Source organism: Nilaparvata lugens, chromosome 7 (assembly GCF_014356525.2).
Source record: "Nilaparvata lugens isolate BPH chromosome 7, ASM1435652v1, whole genome shotgun sequence".
Classification (NCBI taxonomy): Eukaryota; Metazoa; Arthropoda; class Insecta; order Hemiptera; family Delphacidae; genus Nilaparvata; species Nilaparvata lugens.
The window spans coordinates 20,925,044-20,950,494 of record NC_052510.1 but is presented as its reverse complement, the minus strand read 5'-3'; the positions used below and the strand labels follow the sequence as shown (position 1 = coordinate 20,950,494).

The window sequence follows — 25,451 nt, the reverse complement described above, 5'->3', positions numbered from 1 at the left end:
TTATTTAAATTTTAAAATGTTTTAATTTTTTTTAATCAATGAAATAATGATTTGATTTTGATTGTGGTAGGATAGCAGAATTGTCAGCCCCAGTCGTGAACCCGCTCCTGACTGCCAAGCCTTCAGCAGGATCTTCTAAGCCTGCTAAACCTAAAAAAGATGATTATCCACATGTCTATGACTCTCTCAGCAAAGCTAAAGCTACTGCTGGTAAGAACTGTTTTTTGTTCTAAATCCTACTAAACACATATCAATAAGTAAACGCAACTACAAGAAATTGCGATTGATTATCAGTGAATTTATTTTGTGAAAAGTTTTTAATTTATTAGTAGTTGTATCGTACTGTACTGTATTCTTTGCGTTTTGTTGAGTTAAATAGTAGGACTACACACATATTATATTAGTTGAATAATAGCTTCAATAGTGATTTTGTCTTCTTTGTACTAGAAAGGTCAATTAGATTCAAAATTTGGATTAGGCTAATCACTTTGAAAAAATGTATCAAAAATATAATAAACACTTTGTTCCTTATAGTTCAAAATAACCAGAACTATTCTTGAAGCTCTTATTCAACTAATCTGTATTTCAACTTCCATTCGAAGAAATGTTTTGAATAATATTTCTTCAGTAATGAAGTCTATCGGGTGATTATTCGAAATGTGATTTATTAATATTATTACTTGTATAATTTTCTTTACAAGAATTTCCATAAAAGATATGACATTTGTTTGGGTGTCAATCATAATTCGTTATTCGTGTTTATTATCTAAAACTATCAAAACATTCCAAATAATATCAACATATTGCCATTGAAAAGCCTAAACCCAACCTAACCTTTTACCTTTAAGACCCAATTGAACAGAACCTTCTAGGTTATCTTCATACACTAGACAAATTGAAACCTCGCAGATCTGAGGCACTCCCATTTGTTGGTATCCAATTCAGAATTGAATGAACTGAATATCTCCGGACTTTTTATGCAGCTGCAATGTGAAAAATAATTGAAAAATGTTTTCAAATCTTGATGTTACTCATCTGAAATGATATTATATTTTTAATCAATTCCAAATTTCATCATAAGCCAATGTAAAGGCAGCTATAATAACATGATAGATCATTCAACTATATTTTATGAAATTGAATTTTAAGGTTACGTATCCGTTCTATGTTAACGATTATAATACTTCGATTATAATCGAACCTGATCATCAGAGAGCATGCACTTTACTTTCAGTAACTATAAGGTAACCAACACACTGACAACACTACACCGAGTTTTAGTTGGGCTCTCCCTGATAACCGTTCATTCCCCTCACCAAGAGCATTTATAGTGTGAGTGGATTGAATTTTTTATAGTTGCATGTCAATAAAAAAATTTTAATAAACACACTTGAATTTCTACGTTTTGAAACAGATTGGTCAAATGGCATTCAAAGGAGTTCAAAAATTGAATCGTATCCAGTCGGTGGTATTCGATGCCGCTTATCACACAAACGAGAATCTGTTAATTTGTGCACCGACTGGAGCCGGAAAGACGAATGTGGCTCTGCTCACTATTGTGCACACACTGCGCCAGAACATCGAAGAGGGCGTCATTCAAAAGGACAAATTTAAGGTAATGCAGCAATTATATTTTCCTTCAACTACCTCGGAAAGTTGCTGTTCCTGTACTGATTACAATACCCAAAGATTCACTTCTCCACTCTAGTGCGGGAAAATTTTTTTTCTGCACTCCAGATTTGCAACATGGCAACACAAAATAGTTGGTGGGTTATATGGAGGATTAGTGCACGAAAACAAAAATTAAGTTGGTAACAATGACTGTGGTTAGATTTAGATAAGAATCATTTCAATGGCTACCCTACATTTATGATAAAATCCCAATCTAGAAATCCAAAACAAGAATAATGTTCATCTAAATCATAATTAAATAATCATCATTTACGAATTCTCATCATTTAATAATAAAATAATAGTTCTTTTCTATTGATAATTATTATTTCAACTGCAAGAAATGAGAAAAGTAGCAAATATACATTATAAAATTCGAATTTTTAGGTTAAATGATTACCGTTCGATATTCATATAAATAAAAATAATAAAAAACATAACAATACTACAATAAATATTCTCTGTTGTCTATGTTATTTTTATAAATATTTTTCAGTTTACTTAGAGCATTTTTCTCGGTAATTTGAGCAAAAGTATAAATTTCTGAATCCTGTTTCAGTAGCTGGATGAAACAAACATAGGTACGATTCTTCCCGCTAGGTCGCGCGCTTGTCGGTTCAGCCATCTTGTTGGCGTGTATTTTGAATGCGAATTTTTTTGTTCTATCTGTATTTTTTCTGATTCTTGAATGAATAAAAATGAGAACATTGGCTGAGAATTTTCAACTTCAATTGGATTATTAATTTTTGAATGAATTAAGGTTGTTATTAATAGCAGCATCACACACACAAACATTTGATGGATTTCAGCCATCATTTTACCTATAATCATTCAATCAACCACGTCTCATATTCAATGGTAACTGTAGGAAAAGTTTAATGTGAAATATGTGAGCAAAGTTCCTCTGCTGCACTCAAGAAGCCATTCCGCCCTCGCCTACGGCTCGGGCGTTAACGTTTCTTTCGGTGCAGCAAACTGTCACTTTGCGCACTAGTTGCACAAATGACTATTTTGTCATAGTCATTAAATCTCAGCTGTTTTCCATGCATGAAATCAAGCCGGTAAACAGCTGTTTGCAGAATTAATAAACATATGATTCTTATTACAGCATACTCTACTGTAATGAAACAATATGTTTTCTTTACAGTCGAGTATGCTTCCTAGTTCCGAAATAGGAACAGCAAAACTGCTACAAAAAACCACCTTCACCGCTCCAGGTGGAAGTTTTGTCAACTTCCGCAAAATTACTGATTCTGAATTTGTAAACTAGGTTATGTTTATAGAATGCTTGTAGTAGCTTCAGCACAAGCAGGTAATGTTTTCTATTTCTCAATAATTCTTCTTTAGATTATAATGACAAAAAATATTGTACGTTACTTGGACGTGAATGTCTTTTGCAGTACTCGAATAAAATTCTAGTCTCGGCTAACGCCTCGACTAGAATTATCATTCTCGCCTGCTAAAGGCCTCTTCCCGTCCATGTGACGTAAGATACTATTTGTATAACACTCATCAGAGGATGCTTAATCCATGTATGAGATATATTATTTATGATAATAAATTAATAGAAAACTATGCTCATTCATAGATAACATATATTAATATAGATTTAAAATTGATGTACTCATCCCAAACAAATTTACAAGAAATTCATAGAGATACTCTTTACGGCTTTATCTTTAACTGCGAGACGGTAGGACTCTTTTAGAGCAAAAACACACGAATAGTTTTTCCAGATGTTTTGAGACGAGTCGGCAGGGCAGGTGATTGGATTAGCGTTTGGTAATCAGATGATAATCAGCAAATCGGAGAGCTCTCTGCCCTGCCGACTCGTATGAAAATTCCTGCAAAAACGCTTCGTGCGGCTTGAACCTTATACTATTTTTCCCATTTCAATGTGTATTAGTCGGGAATTATTGGCAATCAATTCAATCAGACAATCAAATAATTAAAGTAGCAACAATTTCTATAAATTTAATACAAGATGGTTTAAACTTTTACCAGTGCCAGAATATTTTTTTTTTCAAAATTCAAATTTGGCTCGCTTTCTCATAATTTGTACTCGGTTATCTAGAGTTGTATTTCTATTAAGGAATTTGAAATCTTGTACTAGAATTAGTCTCACCTTGAACGCATATTTCGCACTGTTCCACTCTCACCTTCAATATGGTACATTGCAATGGTGGAATTCCAGTGGCGCAAAAGAGGTGTTTCTGTGTCAAAAAAGAGGTATGCGTGCCATCTTTAATCTGTGCATGAGGGAGTCCTGTAAGCCTTTTTTTTCTTAGGCAATGGGTATATTGCCACTTGTATTTACATTATGGATTGTTAAATATTTATTTGTAGAGCAGAACTTCAATCTTTTCAATTTGAGGAGAAGCATTCATGAGCATAACACACGGTCAGGTAGTCAGATTGATCTGGGCCGTGCTAGGCATGCAAAAAATACAAAAAATGTACTGCTATATAGGAGTGAAAATTTTCAACAGGTTATCACTGGAAGTACGAAATTATGATCTTTATACTTTTAAGAGAGCAATAAATAGATGGTTGAAGAATAAAGCATTTTATTCAATCAAGGAAATGATGGTCTGTAACTCTTATCCATAGTATTTTAGTTCTATTTAATAGATATTCAAGTAGCCTATTTGTAATTTAATTTGTAATTATAATATATAACGTGTACTTGAATACAAAGTAATAATGTTATTGTATCCATATAAAGTGACTTTTGTCAATGCAATTATTTTGTTTGTGACAATAAAACATTCTTAATTCATTATTGTATGTTTATTCGCTATCTTACTAATAGAAATCATCAGTGCTATAAGTAGGTGCTCAATTCCAATTCAAACATTTTTAAATTGAAAGTAGAATTTTTATTCTGGCAATCCCAACATTTCTGTTAATTTATTGATGAATTGTTGTTTTCAGATAGTGTACGTTGCCCCAATGAAAGCACTGGCAGCTGAAATGGCATCCAACTTCTCTCGTAAGCTGACAGCTCTGGGCGTCAACGTGAGGGAGCTGACTGGTGACATGCAGCTCACCAAAACTGAGATTCTACAAACGCAAATGCTGGTCACCACACCTGAAAAATGGGATGTTGTCACTCGCAAAGGAAGTGGTAATTTACATCAAATTATAAATTTATTTTATCATTAGCTTCATTGAATGTTTCACAATTTTATCTGCTCAGGATGATGCCTTACTCTTTAAAGGATAGAACTTCATGAATGAGTTTTTCATTTTTCCATTGATGAAGATCATTGAAATGTCATAAGTCAACCCATCCGTCTACTGAGAAGCCCAATAGACTTGGACCCCACGAAACTATCGTTCAAATCTAAAAAGTAACCCTTATGAGTTCTAATCTTGTAAATTGGTCATAGACATGAAATGAATGGATCCACAGTTCCAGGTGGGTTAGAATCACCGGAAGTGACTTTAAAGGACATAATCAAAATGGAATGATACAATAATTGATCATAACTATAAAATATTGAAGATAATAATTATGTAGATAATTTATTTAACACAATGCTAGTACATTTGGACTGCTCCACATATTTAATAAAAACATACAATATCAGAAAGTTAGTATAAGATTTTTGTTGTAAGATCACAAATCACCAGGCATCAAACCAGCTAACTAGAATTTTTACTGTGTTGGATATCTATTCTTCTCCACTATTAAATTAACGTTGAATTAAAAATACTTTTGATGTGGAATGAAACACCTACTTCAAATTCAAATTTATTTATCCTTAATGATAATTACACAGTTTAAAACTTAAAGTATAAACATCACTTAATAGTTATATATACAGTAGGTATTATAATTAGTAATTATATAATATATAAGGAGAGGGTCCCTGCAAGGTAGAAACACCTGTGCGCAGAGGCCGAGTGTTGAAGATTTTTAACATACATTTTTAGCAAAAAAGCATTCCTAGATTGAAGATATACTCGAAGATTTCCATAGTATAACAATGTAAAACTCAAATATTTGATATAATAATGTGGTAGTACGAAAGAAGATATGAAGTTGTGCGGAAGGAGAAGACTTGATATAAAAGCATGAAGATACAATTAATGGGAATAGAAAAAGTCAAGTGCTGAGCTCAGTTAATAAGAGAGACAGTTAATAACTGAGCTCAGTTGTCAAGAGACATGACAGAGTTTAGATCGGTGCGGATCCAATTTTCTATACGTTTTTTAACATGCCCAACCGGCCTGTATGTGATGAAATGTTGTGGAATACTATTAAAAATTCTATTACAATTATACATATATTGTTTTCTGCAAATGGATAGATCAGTTCGGGGACATTCTACTCTTACGCTTCGGATATTGTATGGATTTGGGTGGGTGGTAAATGATTCTGAATTCTTATTTATTAATAGGATTAAGCTCTTGACATAAAGCTGTTTTAGAGTGAGAAGGCTCATTTCTTGGAAAAGCTTGGCACTGGGATACAGCCAAGGCTTACCCAAGGCAGCTCTAAGTATAAGTTTTTGGACAATAAACATTCTATTGAAATGACAGTTGATAGCCCCACCCTAAATCAAGATTCCATATTGGAGCACGGACTGCGCATAGGCAAAATATATCAATCTTATTATATTTTTATTATTTAATTTATTAATATTATAGAATTTATGAATTATATTTTTCAGCTTTCGGCATTTATCATTGATATAGTGTTTCCACCTTAAATGAGGATCCAATGTTATCCCTAGATACCTCACTTTCTGTACCCTCTCTAGAGCTGGACAGTTGCATTGTTGTGGGAACATTATGGGACAGTTCTCTCTATGTATTCTTACATACAAGTTGGAATTCAGTGATCTGGTACTGGGGTAGAATTTCATAAAAAAACTCTTTTTCTCATTCAATGTCAGCAAATGGTCAGACAACCAAGATCGAACATTCCTTAGCCTATTCTCAGCACTCCCAATCACCTCGTTCCAGGTTGAGCCTGTGAATGTTAAGGTTGTGTCGTCTGCAAAAGAGAGCACACATCCCTTGTCTATATCAAGGCATAGTAAATCATTCATTTATATTAAAAAGAGAATTGGAGATAAGACAGTCCCCTGAGGGACTCCATACTCCATTAAATGTCTGTGGTCTGTGATATTATGGCTGTTAGAGTGGATGATCTGAGATCGTGCAAATAGCTTTTAAACAAACCCAAGCAGATTCCACGAATTCCTATATTTTCTAGTTTGGTTAATAGCTTACTAATACTATAGCAATAATTATAGCAGTGACTATCGGTTCAACCTGGCCTACACAAGTAGATACTACGTATCCAAGTAGATTCCTATAAGTGAGTGCTTAATTCCACATAGAATTTTTTGAATTCAACGTAGGATTTTTATTTCAGCAATTTCAACATGCAATTTTCTTATTGAAGATATCACTTATTCGTTTTCCTTGTATCTATTTTTGCAGGTGATATTGCCTTGACAAGCCTTGTTAAACTTCTTATCATTGATGAGGTTCACCTTTTACATGGAGACAGAGGACCTGTAGTTGAAGCTTTAGTTGCTAGAACCTTACGTCAGGTGAGAGACTTTAATTTTGAAAGATATGTCACTTTATAGACAATTTCAAATCTGTTTATGCAATATTGATTTCTATCAAATCCCCTCCACTATTATGCATTAAGTTGAAATCTGTATTTTTTCAGTAACATGTGTAATTCATAATTTATATGTTGATATTGGGGCACCGAGCTTTGCTCGTTATTTATTTATTGATAAAAAGAACTCAATTCTCTAAAATTATTGGGGAAGGACTAACAGGCACAGCCCAAAACTTTTTGTTCCCCTAATTTTGATTTATACACTATAAATATTCCAAAACGTAGGTTATGTTCCATACACTTGAATTCAGGTGAAATTTTCAGTCCAAATGTTTGGAAACATAAAAGTTCTAATTTAGATTGTTTACATACCAAATTATTGAATAACAAAATAACACTAACTAATCACTTAGAACTGTAAAATAATGATTAACTTTGAATATTATGATATATACCATCTCATGTCAACAAATCAGATTACTGTATTTTGATCGAGTCAATTAAAATTTCTAGATTTCTCGCGAGATGCGGTAAGCTAATTGATTACACAGCTGATCTCCCACACAGGCACACGAATCTTCTGTTATCGACAGACGACGAAATCATCATCTGTTTTTCCAAGGATGAATTATCCTTTTCATGTCCTTCAGTGAGTTTTCTTAGGAATGAGACCTAGTGCAATCGAATTTTGATATCATAAACCTACTATATTCCAAATTTCGTGAAAATCGTTAGAGCCGTTTTCGAGATCCGTTGAACATAAATAACCATATAACCAGATAGCCAGATAACCAGATATAAAAATAGAAAAATATAAACAGATATACAGAAATTGCTCGCTTAATATAATAGGATTCGGTACTCTCATTATGCGGTCATGCTCGAAAAAGCTTCCATCCTATACTATTAAACGAGCAACTTCTGTTTATATGTTTGTATTTCACCGACTCTCTAAAACGGCTCTAACGATTCTCACGAAATTCATAACATAGTAGGTTTGTAATATAAAAATTCGATTACACTCGGGCTCATCCCTGCGAAAACTCGCTGAAGGACATTGAAAGGATAATTATTATTCATCCTTGGAAAAACAGCTGATAATAATTATATCGTCGTCTGTTGATGATGGAAGTGAGTGAGCGAGTTCATGTGTGTGGGACTGTGTAAAAATTATGACTCAGCTGTTGAACTTTTGTAATCATACAATCAAGTACTTAGTGCCGGTTGCAAAAAAGCCGGGTTATTTTTAATTCCAGTAAATCCATCTTCTTGAAATGGTCTTCTCTGTTTTAGTTCACGTGAAATTAATCAGTATTAAAATTTAACCGGCTTTTGTGAGTGAAATTTTTGCATTCCTCTGGGAATTAATCTCAATTTACTGTGATTAGAATGATAGAAAATTTCTGTATGAACTATGAGTATTATTATAATTTCTTCTTTCGTAATAAATGTTCTATTCTTTTGTACTCCAGAGCGAAGCTTGGTCCCCGATATTATGAGTAATGTTACTTTTTGTAATTTTGTTATTAAAAATAAGTTTAAGATTGAGATTATTGGTTAATGTAATGCATAAAATTAAAAAGAATATTTTCAATTCCTATATTATTTTCAGTAGATTTGAAAATGGTATCCATCCACTGCTCTGTACATGCGAGATGATTCTACTATACTTCTTGCCATTATATTACATGTGGTTTTGTCGAAAAGCAATTGCAATTTTGGTTCTATTATGTTATAATTAGAGGAAGTAGAGTATAAGGAAAACTCAAATTAATTATATGTATCGAAGTCTTGGATGCAAAACAACTATTCAATTGATTCAGGAACATTGTTTTTGAAATTAAATCAACACTTTTTCAGAGTTATTGTATAACATTATCTTCAATTAAATATTGAAAAACTGCGCTGACTTCTTTTCTATAAAGTTTTACTCGTTCCAAAATAAACCATTCATTTTTTATTTATTTATTCATTTGTAGTACAAAAGATATAATCATAATATAGTTTTATGAAATTGGAGGGAAAACTAGGCTAATGTACTAATAATGATACCATGAGCATAGAAACTTGAGTTTTGTGTTAATAAAACAAAGAAAAACATAACGATGCATCGTTTCCAAGGTTTGTTCTGTTTATAAATGTATCTTTAGTAGCCTACTCACAATGTTCAAAAACTTAGCTTATTTCATAGATTATGAATTTTCAACTATTTCATTTTTTGAATCCTGCAACTCGCCTCTTTGAGTTTATGACTCTCCACTTTTCTCTCTCTCAATTATCTCAATGATATATCCTCCGTTTGATGAACATCATAAATGTGTGTTGTATATTGCAGGTGGAATCTTCACAGAGTATGATCCGCATTGTTGGTCTGTCAGCCACGCTGCCCAACTATTTGGACGTGGCCAGGTTTCTGAGGGTGAACCCTCACGTCGGCCTGTTCTTCTTCGACTCGCGATTCCGTCCGGTGCCACTGGAGCAGACCTTCATCGGCATCAAACCCACCAAACCCCTTGCTCAGATGATGGAGATGGACAACGTTTGCTATGAAAAACTACAGGAAATGGTAGTCAAGGGTCATCAGGTCAGCATTTTTCATTAATTTCTCTATTAAATTCAACCGAAAATTATTGAAACAAACAACATTTTAAAAAATTAAAATTAATCCAATAGAACAACCCGGAATTAAAATATGGTCGGCTATATTGTGTGCTACAAAGTGTTATCCAGTTGATTCTAATTTTGGCCATAATGAGTTTTTGGCATCAGCAACTTGATTGAGAATATTATAAAAACAAATACAGAGCGTTTAAAAATGTTCTTCAGGGGTTACGAAAATTCACTACAGGAAGGCTATTCCACTCACCTAAGTGAAAGTTGTACGTGCAGATGCAGGGATTCAAACTAGCTATTTATGTATTAAGAGCGTAATGCGCGACTTTATCGCTCGCGCAAAAAGTTATCACGTGACGCGAAGCGGAGATAATAATAATAATAATAATAATAATATTTTATTGTCATTAAACTTTGAAAAAAGCAATAGACAACGTCACAATCGTTATTTGCATACACATACAACATATACATATAAAATGTAAACAATAAATAACAGAACTTTACAATAATAAAATACGCAATACATTTAACTTAGAAATGAATTGAACCATCATTCAAAGCTAGGAACTCAGTAATAACATAAAAGGGATGTCCAACCAGCCACTCCTGAAGCTTACGTCTAAGAACGCTGATGGGATAGTCTTTCACCTGTCTTGATAGCTTATTGTAGCTTTTGATCCCAATTACTTCGTAGCTCTTTGTTGATTTCGTCAGTCGGTTAAAAGGTACATTTATCATTTCACGATGCCGAGTGAAATGCTCATGTATGTCCTGCCTACGTTCAAGGTGAGATATATTGTCAATTGTATACAGTATAACCTTAAAAATATATACATTTATTACTGTCATTATTTTCATGTCCATGAACAGAGGTCTACAATGGGCAAGGAATTGTGCACTAGAAATTATTCTAACAGCTTTCTTTTGGAGTACAAGCACACTCCGTATATCACTACAGTTTCCCCATAAAATAATTCTATATGATAGCAGACTATGGAAAAACGCAAAGTAAGCTGATCTCAAATACATGTAGGTCACATGCTCTTTTAAGTTGTGTAAAAGATATATAACTCTAGAGAGTTTACCAGTCAAATATTCAATATGTGGCCGCCAAGTCAGCTTCTCATCCAGGAAAATACCAAGAAATTTACTACTTTTAGAGGAGTTCAACAAGGTAGCTCCCCTCAAACCAAAAAGCAGTGACTGGGTCTTGCTCTCATTCAGTAGGAACCCATTTGCTCTAAACCAATCCGATGCTTTAGACATAGATGTTGCCGACGAAGTTTCAAGTTTGTGGATGTCATTACTCTCATTTACAAAAGTTGTATCATCGGCATACAATATTGTCTGATTCTTTACGAAGCTTGGTAGGTCATTTAGCATTAGTATAAAAAGCAGCGGCCCGAGCACGGAACCCTGTGGTACACCATACTTGACTTCTGATACCTTGGATCTTGATCCCTTAATACACACTATCTGTTTTCGCTTTCGTAGATAGGATTTTAATAATCTATTGGGAAATCCTATTGCCGTCATCTTATCCAGAAAAACGGAATGGTCAATACAATCAAATGCCTTGCTCAGGTCACAGAAGGTGGCCTGAACAAAGCGTTTACCCTCAAAAGCCTCAAGAATTTTATTGATGAGTGAATCAACAGCTTGTGTGGTCGACCTATTCTTAATAAAACCAAACTGCTCATTACATATAATTTTATGTTGCTCTAAATACTCACACATTTGCTTATGAATTATAATTTCAAAAACTTTGGCAAGAATGGGAATTAATGAGATTGGTCGGTAACTGGAAGGGCAATTCTTGTCACCTTTCTTATAAACAGGTATCACTCTCGATAGTTTTAGTGCATCAGGAAAAACGCCTTGCTCTATGCATTTATTTATACAATAAACTAAAGGACATGCTATGCAATCACCTAATTTCCGAAGTAGATTATTTGTGAGGCCATATATATCAACACTGTCAGATGATTTTAATCTATTCAGAGCATCCAGGACATCATCCATGGTCACTTCAGAAAACTGAAAAGTAGGCCTCTCTTCTCCAGTGATGAAATTCTGCATCATATCCATTGCAGTCTCGGTAGGTTTCATTATCCTACTATTTATATCATCAACCGCAATCCCACAGAAGTCATTAAATTCATCAGGTGATACTGGAATTACGTCGTTGCATTTACTACCGTTTACTGAACCTATTATTTTCCAGGCCATTTTGCATTTGTTTGCTGCTTTCTCAATTCGACCAATTGTGTGTGCTTTCTTAGCATTCATAATTGCTGTTTTATACTTACTTCTAGCATCCAAGTATAATAGCCTAGTTACCTCCGTGTTAACTTTCTTATTTAAGTCATAAAGCATCATCATCCTGTTTTTCATATTAGTCAATTCGGTTGTGTACCAATCATTCTTACGTTTATTAATTCTGTATTTCCTGAAATGTCCATTAACTTTACACTTTCTTTGAGGTATAGTGCTATCAAGGATACTCATAAATTTATCAAAAAAATTATCAAAAATCTGACCTGCTGTAGACAACTCCATACTACTAAAAAACCTCACCCAATCATAATTTCTAAGAGATTCTCTACAATTGGCCAATTTTAAAACCTCTATTGGCCTAGAAGTAACAATTCTAGCCTGGGTATTATTAATTGATTTATCTATAGAAAAATTCTTCACAATTAGACATACAGAGTCATGGTCAGAGAAAGTGCACTTGATAACTTTGCAAATCTGATTCAGTTCTGTGATGCAAGCATTTGTAAACACATTGTCAAGACAAGCTTTCCCTCGTGTCGGCATATTATTCTGTGCTGTAAAGTTATATTGCCTAAGTAGGTTCTTGAAATCAGCTACATGCCTCTTATTATTGACAGTTACATCGAAATGCGCATTTATATCTCCACCAATTACAATTTTATAGTTTCTCCACTTATAGCTCGTCGCGTAAAATAAAAAGAGAGCTTCCAAACTTTCCAAGAATTTTGATGGATCTCCATTAGGTGACCTATAGATAGATAAAATTACCACCTTACTCATCTCTATGCAAACACCAGCTATTTCAAAATCAAGCTCCTGGCACATTGACTCAATGTGTGTTGTATATTGCAGGTGGAATCTTCACAGAGTATGATCCGCATTGTTGGTCTGTCAGCCACGCTGCCCAACTATTTGGACGTGGCCAGGTTTCTGAGGGTGAACCCTCACGTCGGCCTGTTCTTCTTCGACTCGCGATTCCGTCCGGTGCCACTGGAGCAGACCTTCATCGGCATCAAACCCACCAAACCCCTTGCTCAGATGATGGAGATGGACAACGTTTGCTATGAAAAACTACAGGAAATGGTAGTCAAGGGTCATCAGGTCAGCATTTTTCATTAATTTCTCTATTAAATTCAACCGAAAATTATTGAAACAAACAACATTTTAAAAAATTAAAATTAATCCAATAGAACAACCCGGAATTAAAATATGGTCGGCTATATTGTGTGCTACAAAGTGTTATCCAGTTGATTCTAATTTTGGCCATAATGAGTTTTTGGCATCAGCAACTTGATTGAGAATATTATAAAAACAAATACAGAGCGTTTAAAAATGTTCTTCAGGGGTTACGAAAATTCACTACAGGAAGGCTATTCCACTCACCTAAGTGAAAGTTGTACGTGCAGATGCAGGGATTCAAACTAGCTATTTATGTATTAAGAGCGTAATGCGCGACTTTATCGCTCGCGCAAAAAGTTATCACGTGACGCGAAGCGGAGATAATAATAATAATAATAATAATAATAATAATAATATTTTATTGTCATTAAACTTTGAAAAAAAGCAATAGACAACGTCACAATCGTTATTTGCATACACATACAACATATACATATAAAATGTAAACAATAAATAACAGAACTTTACAATAATAAAATACGCAATACATTAAACTTAGAAATGAATTGAACCATCATTCAAAGCTAGGAACTCAGTAATAACATAAAAGGGATGTCCAACCAGCCACTCCTGAAGCTTACGTCTAAGAACGCTGATGGGATAGTCTTTCACCTGTCTTGATAGCTTATTGTAGCTTTTGATCCCAATTACTTCGTAGCTCTTTGTTGATTTCGTCAGTCGATTAAAAGGTACATTTATCATTTCACGATGCCGAGTGAAATGCTCATGTATGTCCTGCCTACGTTCAAGGTGAGATATATTGTCAATTGTATACAGTATAACCTTAAAAATATATACATTTATTACTGTCATTATTTTCATGTCCATGAACAGAGGTCTACAATGGGCAAGGAATTGTGCACTAGAAATTATTCTAACAGCTTTCTTTTGGAGTACAAGCACACTCCGTATATCACTACAGTTTCCCCATAAAATAATTCCATATGATAGCAGACTATGGAAAAACGCAAAGTAAGCTGATCTCAAATACATGTAGGTCACATGCTCTTTTAAGTTGTGTAAAAGATATATAACTCTAGAGAGTTTACCAGTCAAATATTCAATATGTGGCCGCCAAGTCAGCTTCTCATCCAGGAAAATACCAAGAAATTTACTACTTTTAGAGGAGTTCAACAAGGTAGCTCCCCTCAAACCAAAAAGCAGTGACTGGGTCTTGCTCTCATTCAGTAGGAACCCATTTGCTCTAAACCAATCCGATGCTTTAGACATAGATGTTGCCGACGAAGTTTCAAGTTTGTGGATGTCATTACTCTCATTTACAAAAGTTGTATCATCGGCATACAATATTGTCTGATTCTTTACGAAGCTTGGTAGGTCATTTAGCATTAGTATAAAAAGCAGCGGCCCGAGCACGGAACCCTGTGGTACACCATACTTGACTTCTGATACCTTGGATCTTGATCCCTTAATACACACTATCTGTTTTCGCTTTTGTAGATAGGATTTTAATAATCTATTGGGAAATCCTATTGCCGTCATCTTATCCAGAAGAACGGAATGGTCAATACAATCAAATGCCTTGCTCAGGTCACAGAAGGTGGCCTGAACAAAGCGTTTACCCTCAAAAGCCTCAAGAATTTTATTGATGAGTGAATCAACAGCTTGTGTGGTCGACCTATTCTTAATAAAACCAAACTGCTCATTACATATAATTTTATGTTGCTCTAAATACTCACACATTTGCTTATGAATTATAATTTCAAAAACTTTGGCAAAAAATGGGAATTAATGAGATTGGTCGGTAACTGGAAGGGCAATTCTTGTCACCTTTCTTATAAACAGGTATCACTCTCGATAGTTTTAGTGCATCAGGAAAAACGCCTTGCTCTATGCATTTATTTATACAATAAACTAAAGGACATGCTATGCAATCACCTAATTTCCGAAGTAGATTATTTGTGAGGCCATATATATCAACACTGTCAGATGATTTTAATCTATTCAGAGCATCCAGGACATCATCCATGGTCACTTCAGCAAACTGAAAAGTAGGCCTCTCTTCTCCAGTGATGAAATTCTGCATCATATCCATTGCAGTCTCGGTAGGTTTCATTATCCTACTATTTATATCATCAACCGCAATCCCACAGAAGTCATTAAATTCATCAGGTGATACTGGAATTACGTCGTTGCATTTACTACCGTTTACTGAACCTATTATTTTCCAGGCCATTTTGCATTTGTTTGCTGCTTTCTCAATTCGACCAATTGTGTGTGCTTTCTTAGCATTCATAATTGCTGTTTTATACTTACTTCTAGCATCCAAGTATAATAGCCTAGTTACCTCCGTGTTAACTTTCTTATTTAAGTCATAAAGCATCATCATCCTGTTTTTCATATTAGTCAATTCGGTTGTGTACCAATCATTCTTACGTTTATTAATTCTGTATTTCCTGAAATGTCCATTAACTTTACACTTTCTTTGAGGTATAGTGCTATCAAGGATACTCATAAATTTATCAAAAAAATTATCAAAAATCTGACCTGCTGTAGACAACTCCATACTACTAAAAAACCTCACCCAATCATAATTTCTAAGAGATTCTCTACAATTGGCCAATTTTAAAACCTCTATTGGCCTAGAAGTAACAATTCTAGCCTGGGTATTATTAATTGATTTATCTATAGAAAAATTCTTCACAATTAGACATACAGAGTCATGGTCAGAGAAAGTGCACTTGATAACTTTGCAAATCTGATTCAGTTCTGTGATGCAAGCATTTGTAAACACATTGTCAAGACAAGCTTTCCCTCGTGTCGGCATATTATTCTGTGCTGTAAAGTTATATTGCCTAAGTAGGTTCTTGAAATCAGCTACATGCCTCTTATTATTGACAGTTACATCGAAATGCGCATTTATATCTCCACCAATTACAATTTTATAGTTTCTCCACTTATAGCTCGTCGCGTAAAATAAAAAGAGAGCTTCCAAACTTTCCAAGAATTTTGATGGATCTCCATTAGGTGACCTATAGATAGATAAAATTACCACCTTGCTCATCTCTATGCAAACACCAGCTATTTCAAAATCAAGCTCCTGGCACATTGACTCAAGTTCTAACTTCTTAGCCTTGCCTGACAGTGCTTCCGTCACAAAGATTGCAACCCCCCCCCCACGCATATGAGTATCAATTTAAAATTATCCAACTGTTTAAAAGGCAATTCAGTCTTCCTACACCAGTGCTCACATATACATAATACATCAAAATTATTGTCTGCCGCATATTCATTGACTAATAGATTTTTATTCTCAAGGCCTTGTACATTTAAATATCCAATTCTGAATTCAATATTAGTAGACATTATCAAATTTACAGCCCGTTTAACTTCATTACAGTTAGAATGTAATGCTTCCAGGTCCTGTCTGTCTAAAGGTTTTAGGGTTTCTGATTGATCTTCTTCTAAAGCAGGACCATAAACTAGTTTTCCGAATTACTAGTATACCCTAACTCAATAACATTCCCGCCAGCATGCCCACACTCCAACTGTTCTTTTAATTTTCGAGCCAGTGAAGTTTTTCCCTTTCTATTCAGATGTAATCCATGCCTTGTGAAGTTTTCTCTACCTAAGTCAGAAATATCTATAATCTTTACGTTATCAAATTTCCCACAAATCGTTTTAATTCTTCTATTTGTTTTTCTTATTTCGGTGTTGACACAGGACCAGTCCGGTAGATCATGCCTCATTGGTATTGTGGATACAATTATATTTGTAAAATTCAATACTTGGATAAGAGTAATCAAGCTTCTTAAAAATTTCGACGCCTCATTAAAATAAACATCATTCGACCCTCCAATAACAACCACGTTATCATCACATGATAAATCATGAGTGTCACTTCTTATATTATTAGCAATAGGGTCAAATCCTGCGCCAGGCATGATAAAACCACTGACAGATTTTCCGAGCTCAAGTTGATCAAGGTGGTGTACCAAATCGCGACCGTGACTGTCTCTACACTCTGATCACATTACCATTACACTTATTATTACAAGTAGTGTGAGTCACTTTTCCATTAATACAACTTTTTTTCAAAACTACGACTGGTTCAGGATTTGAAGGCTTGAATTTTTCTTTCTCAAAAATTTTACTATAAGTTTGCTCCATATCTATTCCATATCTGCAATTGACAGGTTTCAAAACCTCACATGCATTAGCAAGCATCCTCCATCTATAGCTGGAAGCATTGAAATCATTGTCCAATTCAAGACCTGCAGTTAAGCATGTAGATTTGTTGATTTTCCTAAATTTCAAAACTCCTTCAATAAAATACAGTGCAAATACACCACAGTCAAAAGTATTGTTCTGACGTGGACAGGGCATACTTATCAAATTTGCTGATTTGAAATATGGGCCTATCCTACTGACCAGAGTATTAGCGTAACTATCATTATGTTTACCCAACGAATCAAAGCTAATAAATTTATTGAAAACCCTATCATACAATACAGTGCTCCAATGAGAACCAGACCATCCATTAGTACATTCAGTCTGTTGGCTATCACTAACAACAAATAATGCAATAATATTATTATTATTATTTACAATTTCATTCAGGAAAGATATATCAGCTTTTTCATCATGTATGATCATAGCAGTTACAGAAGGCAATATTACCTGGCTCCCTGGAAAAGAATTCATCAGAAAATTACAAAAACAGTCCATATCGGCGTCAGCAATAAGTTCAGTCCTGAGAAATCGGCTAAGACGATCGACTAGGGTGCTTTCCTGTGACACCTCCTGCTCCGGCCTCCCTGGCTGCTCACAAGTCGTCATCTCCATCAAACGAATGTCCAGCTCCATCGAACGATTGATGGCCGCATTCCATTGTTCCTCTAGTACTTTTATTCTGGCTCTTAATTTGTCATTATCCTGTTGTAACTGATTGTCACATATTAACGTCCAAAGGGTAGTAAAACTATCATTGTCATCATAACTATCCTGTTTGTCCACAATGGAAGGTTCATCGTCAATTTCAGTAGTTAGGCCTATACCAGCCTGACTAATATGTTCGTGCGATCCATTTATTTCCCGTACAATAGATACATTTGAATTTGTTTTTATCGATACTGAACAGTTTTTGTATAAACACCGCCATGTAACATCGCCTTTATTCGAAGTTGATGCTTTCCTGTACTTTACACCGTTGTACTCAATAGCAGCATTACCTCTGGATGTTTTACACTGTTTGATAGTGAAGTTCATATTAATTATGTTGTTGTAACCGTAACGTGAAAAAATGCTTTATTGGAAGATTGAGAGAGCTATATCATACAGAACAGTTATTTGACGTAAGTAGCTATCGTAATTCAAACTCTCCCGCCAGCACTTGAAAACAGTTTTCAAAACTACGTTGCTATGATACGATAAACCCGCTAAAATACAAAAGTCCGCACAGCTGATTGCATTCACTAGCGATACAAAATTAATTAGAAACCGTTCTACTAGTGTCTTATCACTTGAAACGGTAGACAATGATAAGAAGTTCCGCTCTGATCACTGGGCTATATTAACAGTACATATATATTTTCATTCATATAGCTTCTTAGTGTTTACTGTTTACTGTGAATAAACATGATTTGACTTGGTATCCCCGAATTAATTCAACAACTAGCCGATTCTTAGGTTAAGTACGCAGTCAGAACACAATATTAGAGCTACCAGAGTTTAAACACAATTCACAAAGGATTCACTACATACAACAGCACACCATCACTATTTGGTCTGTATCAAATCAGTTAAAACTTTTTCATTACTCACTTAATTCATTAAATTAACTTCAAATGTAGAGCAACATGCAGAGTAAACTTCCTATTCCTGCGTCTGCAGGTATAAAGAATAAGGATAAAGAAGAATTACGGGCGAATTACATACAAAATTTTTTCTACAACTGCCCAAACCTGTTAAATTTCTTATATCGGCGGAGTTAATTATAATTCGTCTTCACTGATATCCATCATGGCTGCATAGTGCAGAACCTTTACAATTACCGACTTTTTATGTTAAGATCTGACCTACTTTTGGCGAGCTGCTTACCAACAGCTGATTAGCGAGCGTAAAGAAACTCTTCTGCGCATGCGCGAATGATTAGCAAGCGTAAAGAAAATTCACTGCGCATGCGTAGATGGTTAGCGAGCGAAAAAGTAGATTCTTCTCAGAAATAAGCTGTTTTACGAGGAGAATTGAGTATGTAAATTCTTTTATTACGCGCAGTTGTAGAAAAAATGTCTTTCAAACTTTTCCCTCTTTAACCCTTCCTTGACTGGACTAACAATATAAAGAAAAAGGCTTTCTATGAATGTGCAAAATAATAGTTCACTTTTTTATTCTACTCTCATAGAAAATAGAATCAAAGGCTCAATTCAAAGGTTTAAACGAAAAAAATTCGTCGAATTTAATCTTGTTTTGTTTGCTAGGTGATAGTCTGTTTTAGTTTCTAAAACACAAACAGGACTTCTATGTGCAAATTAATCACTCTAATAATTAAACCGTTGAAATAATAAAAATGAATAAAATTGTTTAAATAATTAAACTGACTGTTGCACTGTTCTATCAAAAGATTGTTGCATTTGTGTATGGAATACAGTCAAGTTAATTTATAAATTGATTAGGATTAATTCGGTTTTGTTGACTAGGTGATGGTGTTCGTGCACGCCCGAAACGCCACCTCGAGAACGGCCAACGTTCTGAGAGAGATGGCTCAGCAGAAAGGCCACCTGCACATGTTCCAGCCGGAAGAAGGGGGTCAGGCGGGTCTGGCGCGGAGAGCATTGGCTAAAGCTCGCTCAAAACAGCTGTCCGAACTCTTCCAGGCTGGATTCTCCATTCATCACGCTGGTCTAGCCAGATCTGACAGGTAGGCTAAGGCTCAATATCTAGGGCGCGTATTTGTTATGTAAGTGATGTCATTGAATGAAACTTGATTTGATTTGAATCGAATAAAACATTGAATCAACATTGAATACACAGGTTTAATGGTCCTTTAGATTTAATAAGTGTCCCAGAAACCGGGCCAAAGTGCAATTGCACTGGAAAAAGCTCTGCAGATCTCACAAAACAATTAATTTGATATAGTTATCAATTATACAATTACCTGAATTGTATATCTATAAGAATAAATGAATAGAAACTAATTTTAAGAACAATCAGTTTGCCAATTTCGCAAATGGTAATGAGGAAGGAGTTTATGTATAAGCCAGAGAGGTAATTAGAAGTCTCATTTTTTATCTCTTTTTTCTGTCTTTCTTTTCAACTCCATTTTGTCATTACAATTTTCATCTGTTTCCGTAGCTACTTGAGCTGTCCCAATAATTACAAAAATTTAATCAATTTTTGTTGTATTTTACATCAACTCATTTCAAAATCTAACTCTTAATTTAGATATATTTTTCTTATTCAAGTACATTTACTAGGTGAAGAAATTCCACATCACATCATAGCAAAACAGTAATTTTTCTCAACATAATTTTTCTATAATTATTATTGAACGAAAATCCTAAATAAATGCTGCAAATCACCCCGAAGACCTCTGCTACTGCAGACATTGACAACAGGGCTAACAGCCAGATGGAAATTCGATGAGAATTTATTTAGGATTTTCGTTCAATAATAATTATATATTAATTAGCATTTGAATAAATGCATTCTCTATTTAATTCCATAAATTTTTCAATTATGCTGTCTATCCAATTTGATCATTATTATATCTTGATTAATACTCTCTGGTACTAGTCAGAATGAGTAAAATAATCACTAAGTTTTGTAAGTAATGATTCAAATTCATCTCAGTAACTCATGATTAAACATAAATTTATTGGATTTTCCAGGACCTTAGTCGAAAAATACTTTGGAGAAGGCTTGATTAAGGTGCTGGTATGTACGTCGACTCTGGCTTGGGGTGTCAACTTACCTGCTCACGCAGTTATTATTCGGGTAGTTATAATTATTTCAATGAACATACTTATAATTTATCTAGATTAGATATATATTTTTGCAAAAATTGGTAGTTTTTTATACTAGATCAATTTTAGTCCAGTCACATTGGTGCTTGCAATTTATATTGTAGTTCTGATTTTTTAATATATTATTTGGATGCATGAGAGAAGTCCAGAACGAATTTCTTCATGCAAAATTTCCTTGTGCTAGATACAGGTGGCCCAAAAACCTCGTATTTTCTGTTCATTCTCCAGTTTTCAGCTATTTCTGCCAAATCCAGTAATCGGACAGAAAAATTTGCTCTTGTCTTATTTCAGATTATAAAATTCTAAATAAAATTCTAAATAAAATACGGAACTCTCTATCTTTAATAAGTTATGATTTTTCAAAAATGAGTAAAATTTTAAGAAAAAATCAACTCTGATGAATTTTAGTTTTTGATCAACAATATCTTCTGATTGTTACCATTCAGATGTATAATTAAAAATCCCTCTGGGCGTATTTTTGTGCTCTACAATCTGAGATCATGTAGAGTGCTCTATCTCATATAGATTTCCAGGTACACCTGACAACAATGATCCTTGTATTGTAAAAAACACCTAATTTCCAGCTCAACCATCATCACCAACCACATTGCCCTCACATTGATATTTTTCACAATGATATAAGTTCATAAGATTATGTTCTATGAGAATCACCCGTGAGATGCACTTCATTTCAGTATTTCCTAGTGGAGAGGCGCGCATAAGGACACCTCAAGGATCAAAATTTCAAACACTTAGAACTTTTGAAACAATGCTCAGATTCCATCGTGCTACACTTCATCTTCTCGGCTCGTCAAAGCAGTCCAAAATCATGCAACATGAGTCAAATTCAGTCGAAAATGGAACATTTATTGTTGAGTGTACTTAAGCAGCCCATATTCCTGTAATGGTTATGATTTTGAAATAAATTCATTGATTGGATTCATTTAAAAAAGAGTAGAATTAGTTCTTGAACAATGATGGGACTTTAGTAATCTTGTAGTTGAATTTTCTTTGTGAATTTTTCACATTAAGTTTTTGCTTACTTGCGTCCGGGAAGGCTTAAATTTTATGCAGGGTTGAAGTATTCTCATGGAACTGTATTTCCATTAGCGATGGAAAATACACAAGTATTTGGGAATATTTCAAACTTGCATTTTTCTTTGCCACGGTATTGTGCTCTGTCTCCACGTGGACCTTAGTCTCGTAGGTGGAAGGGGAACATAATTTGCGTGGAAAAGTTCATTCTCAATGAAGCCGCGAATCGAAACAGATTAAAATCCAGAGTTAGCCTCGGTCCTCGAGGGCCCAAAATTTACGTGTTTGTTTGTTGTGTATATTTGTTAAGATACATTGTTTTTAGCCGTATATTATGTTGAAATAGTTTATTAAGGGAAGTTGTGTGGATATTTATTGAAAATATTAGTGAATCAACAATAGAGTCTTGAAAATTCCAATAGTGATAGATTTAAAATATGAAAGATAGTGAGTGCCATTATATTTTTCTAGCTCATGTTAAAATTAAAATCCCTATATGACCGAGTCCCCAATTATTCATTTAAAGTAGAGAAATGTGTAAAGTTCACACTACCATTGTAAACCGTTAGAATTCCAGACTAACAGTTAGCAAAATCTTACAGGCAGTTTTATAGAATGTGCAATGAAACGATATAGTTTATTTGTTGTCCAAATTCAAATTAGATTAATTAATTCAATAAAATTATACAAGTTAAATAGAAAAACAAAGTTTGTTGTTTATTAAGTCCCATGACTCGCCCTTTAGAATTTAGAGATCTCTCTTTCTACCCCCCATAAGGGCGGTTGCATTCCAATACACAAAAAATGGCCAATTTCTATCTAGCACAAGGAAGTTTTGGATGAAGAAATTGGTTCCGGACTTTTCTCATGTATCCAAATAATATTATATTAAAAAATCAGAACTACAATATATATTGCAAGCACACCCCCTATTTTATGCCTATATTGACTGGACTATTAGTTAAATGATTGTTTCCATCACTACGTATTCTTAGTGCATAGATGAATTCTGAATAATATTGTCTGTATGGAAATTGATTAAATCAAAACCAATAATTACTCAATCATGTTATTCAATAAAGTAGCAGAACATCATTACTTTTCGCAGGGAACCGAGATCTACGACGCGAAACACGGATCATTCGTCGATCTGGGCATTCTGGATGTGCTGCAAATATTCGGAAGAGCCGGCCGGCCACAGTTCGACAAATCCGGCCACGGAATAATCATCACATCCCACGACAAGTTGACTCACTACCTTTCCTTGCTCACCAACCAGTTTCCCATTGAGAGCAACTTCATCGCTTGCCTTGTTGACAATTTGAATGCTGAAGTAAATAATGCAGCCTGCCAGTTCTATCAATATTACTACAATTGATTTCGAAATTTACAATTTTTATCGGGGTATCAGTTACCAATTGACCGGGTTACATATAGCCTCCATTTTAGGCTACGTATCAAATTCTTCAACTTATGAGATACTAAATTTTAGGGATAAAGGAAACACAAATTCAAAAATGCTTTGTGAAGTTTTTTTATTTCTTCCATAATTCATTTCCATAAAGTTATAGTTGCAGATTGTTATTATTCATTCATTTATTGGATAGAGCAAACAATACAATAGCTGGAATAGAAAAACAGGCTATTGCCCAAAACTTCTTCATTATATTTCCTAATTTTGTCTTAAATTGTCCAAATATTATGTAGGTTATGTCCATTTCAATTTATTTTATTGAATAAATTGATCAATTATTCATTTTTCAAACAATGATATGCATAAGATTTTCATAAAATTATTGAAAATGAAGAAAAAACAGGCTTAGCCCTCACTATTTTGTGAAGAAGAGAAGTTTTGGAGTGTGTCTGTTACTTCTTGCATATGCATTTAATGCTGATTTGATAGCTAAATCAATAAAATAAAATGCCTGCTTCATTTTTAGCAAATGATTAAAATATATATTATTTTCAATTGTTATAAACTAATTTTAGTTCTAAAACTCTATTGACGACTTGAAGAGATAAATTTCGAGGTTGAATTGTAGAGGACTTGTTAGGAAGTCCTAACTTCGTCTAATAAAAATTTTTTCATTTCATTTAATTTCATAAATCTATACAATTATAAATCTTGAATAATCCATTATTTGTGCCCTTACTTTTTCAAGCCACTTACAGATAAAGAAGTAATAACTCCTATTTTAGTTTTACGTTAAATTTATAGGCATGCAAGAAAATATTTTAATTTTATTGATGTGGTTTATAGGTAAGCATAACAAACTGTTGCTACATTGAAGTACAGTAATTAGTGTAGTACAGTATGATAGAAAATATACCAATATTTTTATCTAACTGATAAAATCGGGTTTATTTGATTTGTCTTTATTTGTTTTATTCATGTAGGCCTAGTAGAGTTTAAATGATTTCAATAATTTGATTGTATGGTGAGAGATGTTGTGGTATTTCTCCATAATTATATGGAGAAATGCTACATCTCTTACAATACAATAAATATAGTGATACTAGCAAGAACCCGTGCTTCGCAAGGGTCTATTTTAAAACTTGACAAAATGAAAATTTGATGTAATGAAATTTTGAAGAATTGAGAATAGACCTATAACCATCCTTGGTTAATTAAGAATCTATAAGCAAAATTTCAAGTTAATTAGTCCAGTAGTTCAGACGTGATGATGCTTCAAACATAATTTTCCTATCCCGTACGTGCATAAGCCAGCTCTTTACTTTATATAATTATTATAGATATAGTTAACGACTGCAAGAGATAGGACTGTGGAACAGAATAGTGGTGAAACTGTGATAGCGCCAGAAGTGTCTCAAACACAATAGTAGGTACTACATGAACTTTTTGAAAGTGATTTGAAAAAATGTTAAAACAACAGAACTGAATCCTTATCATTCTACCTTCATTTAGAGAGGCTTTTGTTTGAGCCGAATGGAAATCTATTTATAAAAAATGAATGTCTGTTTGTGTGTTTGTATGTTTGTTTGTTCCCTGTAGACTTGAAAACTACTTGACATAACGGCATGAAACTTTGGGAATATGTTGTGTGAATATTGGGGATGGTTTCTGAACAGAAATTTTGATA

The 25,451-nt window shown here is 34.1% G+C and overlaps 2 protein-coding genes across 3 annotated transcripts in view; both read left to right on the top strand.

Annotated features, from left to right (window-relative positions):
* Window positions 1-1,172, top strand: part of LOC120352174 (activating signal cointegrator 1 complex subunit 3-like) — a 28,842-nt gene extending 27,670 nt beyond the window's left edge. Inside the window, exons 9-10 of the mRNA XM_039431875.1 lie at window positions 71-210; window positions 1,150-1,172. Coding sequence (XP_039287809.1) covers window positions 71-210; window positions 1,150-1,172 — 163 coding nt within the window. The remainder of the gene's footprint in view (window positions 1-70; window positions 211-1,149) is intronic.
* A 245-nt stretch (window positions 1,173-1,417) lies between these two features.
* The window catches only part of LOC111047540 (activating signal cointegrator 1 complex subunit 3), a 103,442-nt gene continuing 79,408 nt past the window's right edge, over window positions 1,418-25,451 (top strand). The window contains exons 1-7 of one of the 2 annotated variants that reach the window (XM_039432321.1): window positions 1,418-1,615; window positions 4,606-4,798; window positions 7,129-7,241; window positions 9,597-9,845; window positions 19,990-20,210; window positions 21,181-21,286; window positions 23,459-23,683. In XM_039432321.1, coding sequence (XP_039288255.1) covers window positions 1,424-1,615; window positions 4,606-4,798; window positions 7,129-7,241; window positions 9,597-9,845; window positions 19,990-20,210; window positions 21,181-21,286; window positions 23,459-23,683 — 1,299 coding nt within the window. In that variant the 5' untranslated portion in view covers window positions 1,418-1,423. Of the gene's footprint in view, window positions 1,616-4,605; window positions 4,799-7,128; window positions 7,242-9,596; window positions 9,846-13,009; window positions 13,256-19,989; window positions 20,211-21,180; window positions 21,287-23,458; window positions 23,684-25,451 lie in introns of those variants that run through there. The other variant, XM_039432322.1, reaches the window with a different exon arrangement.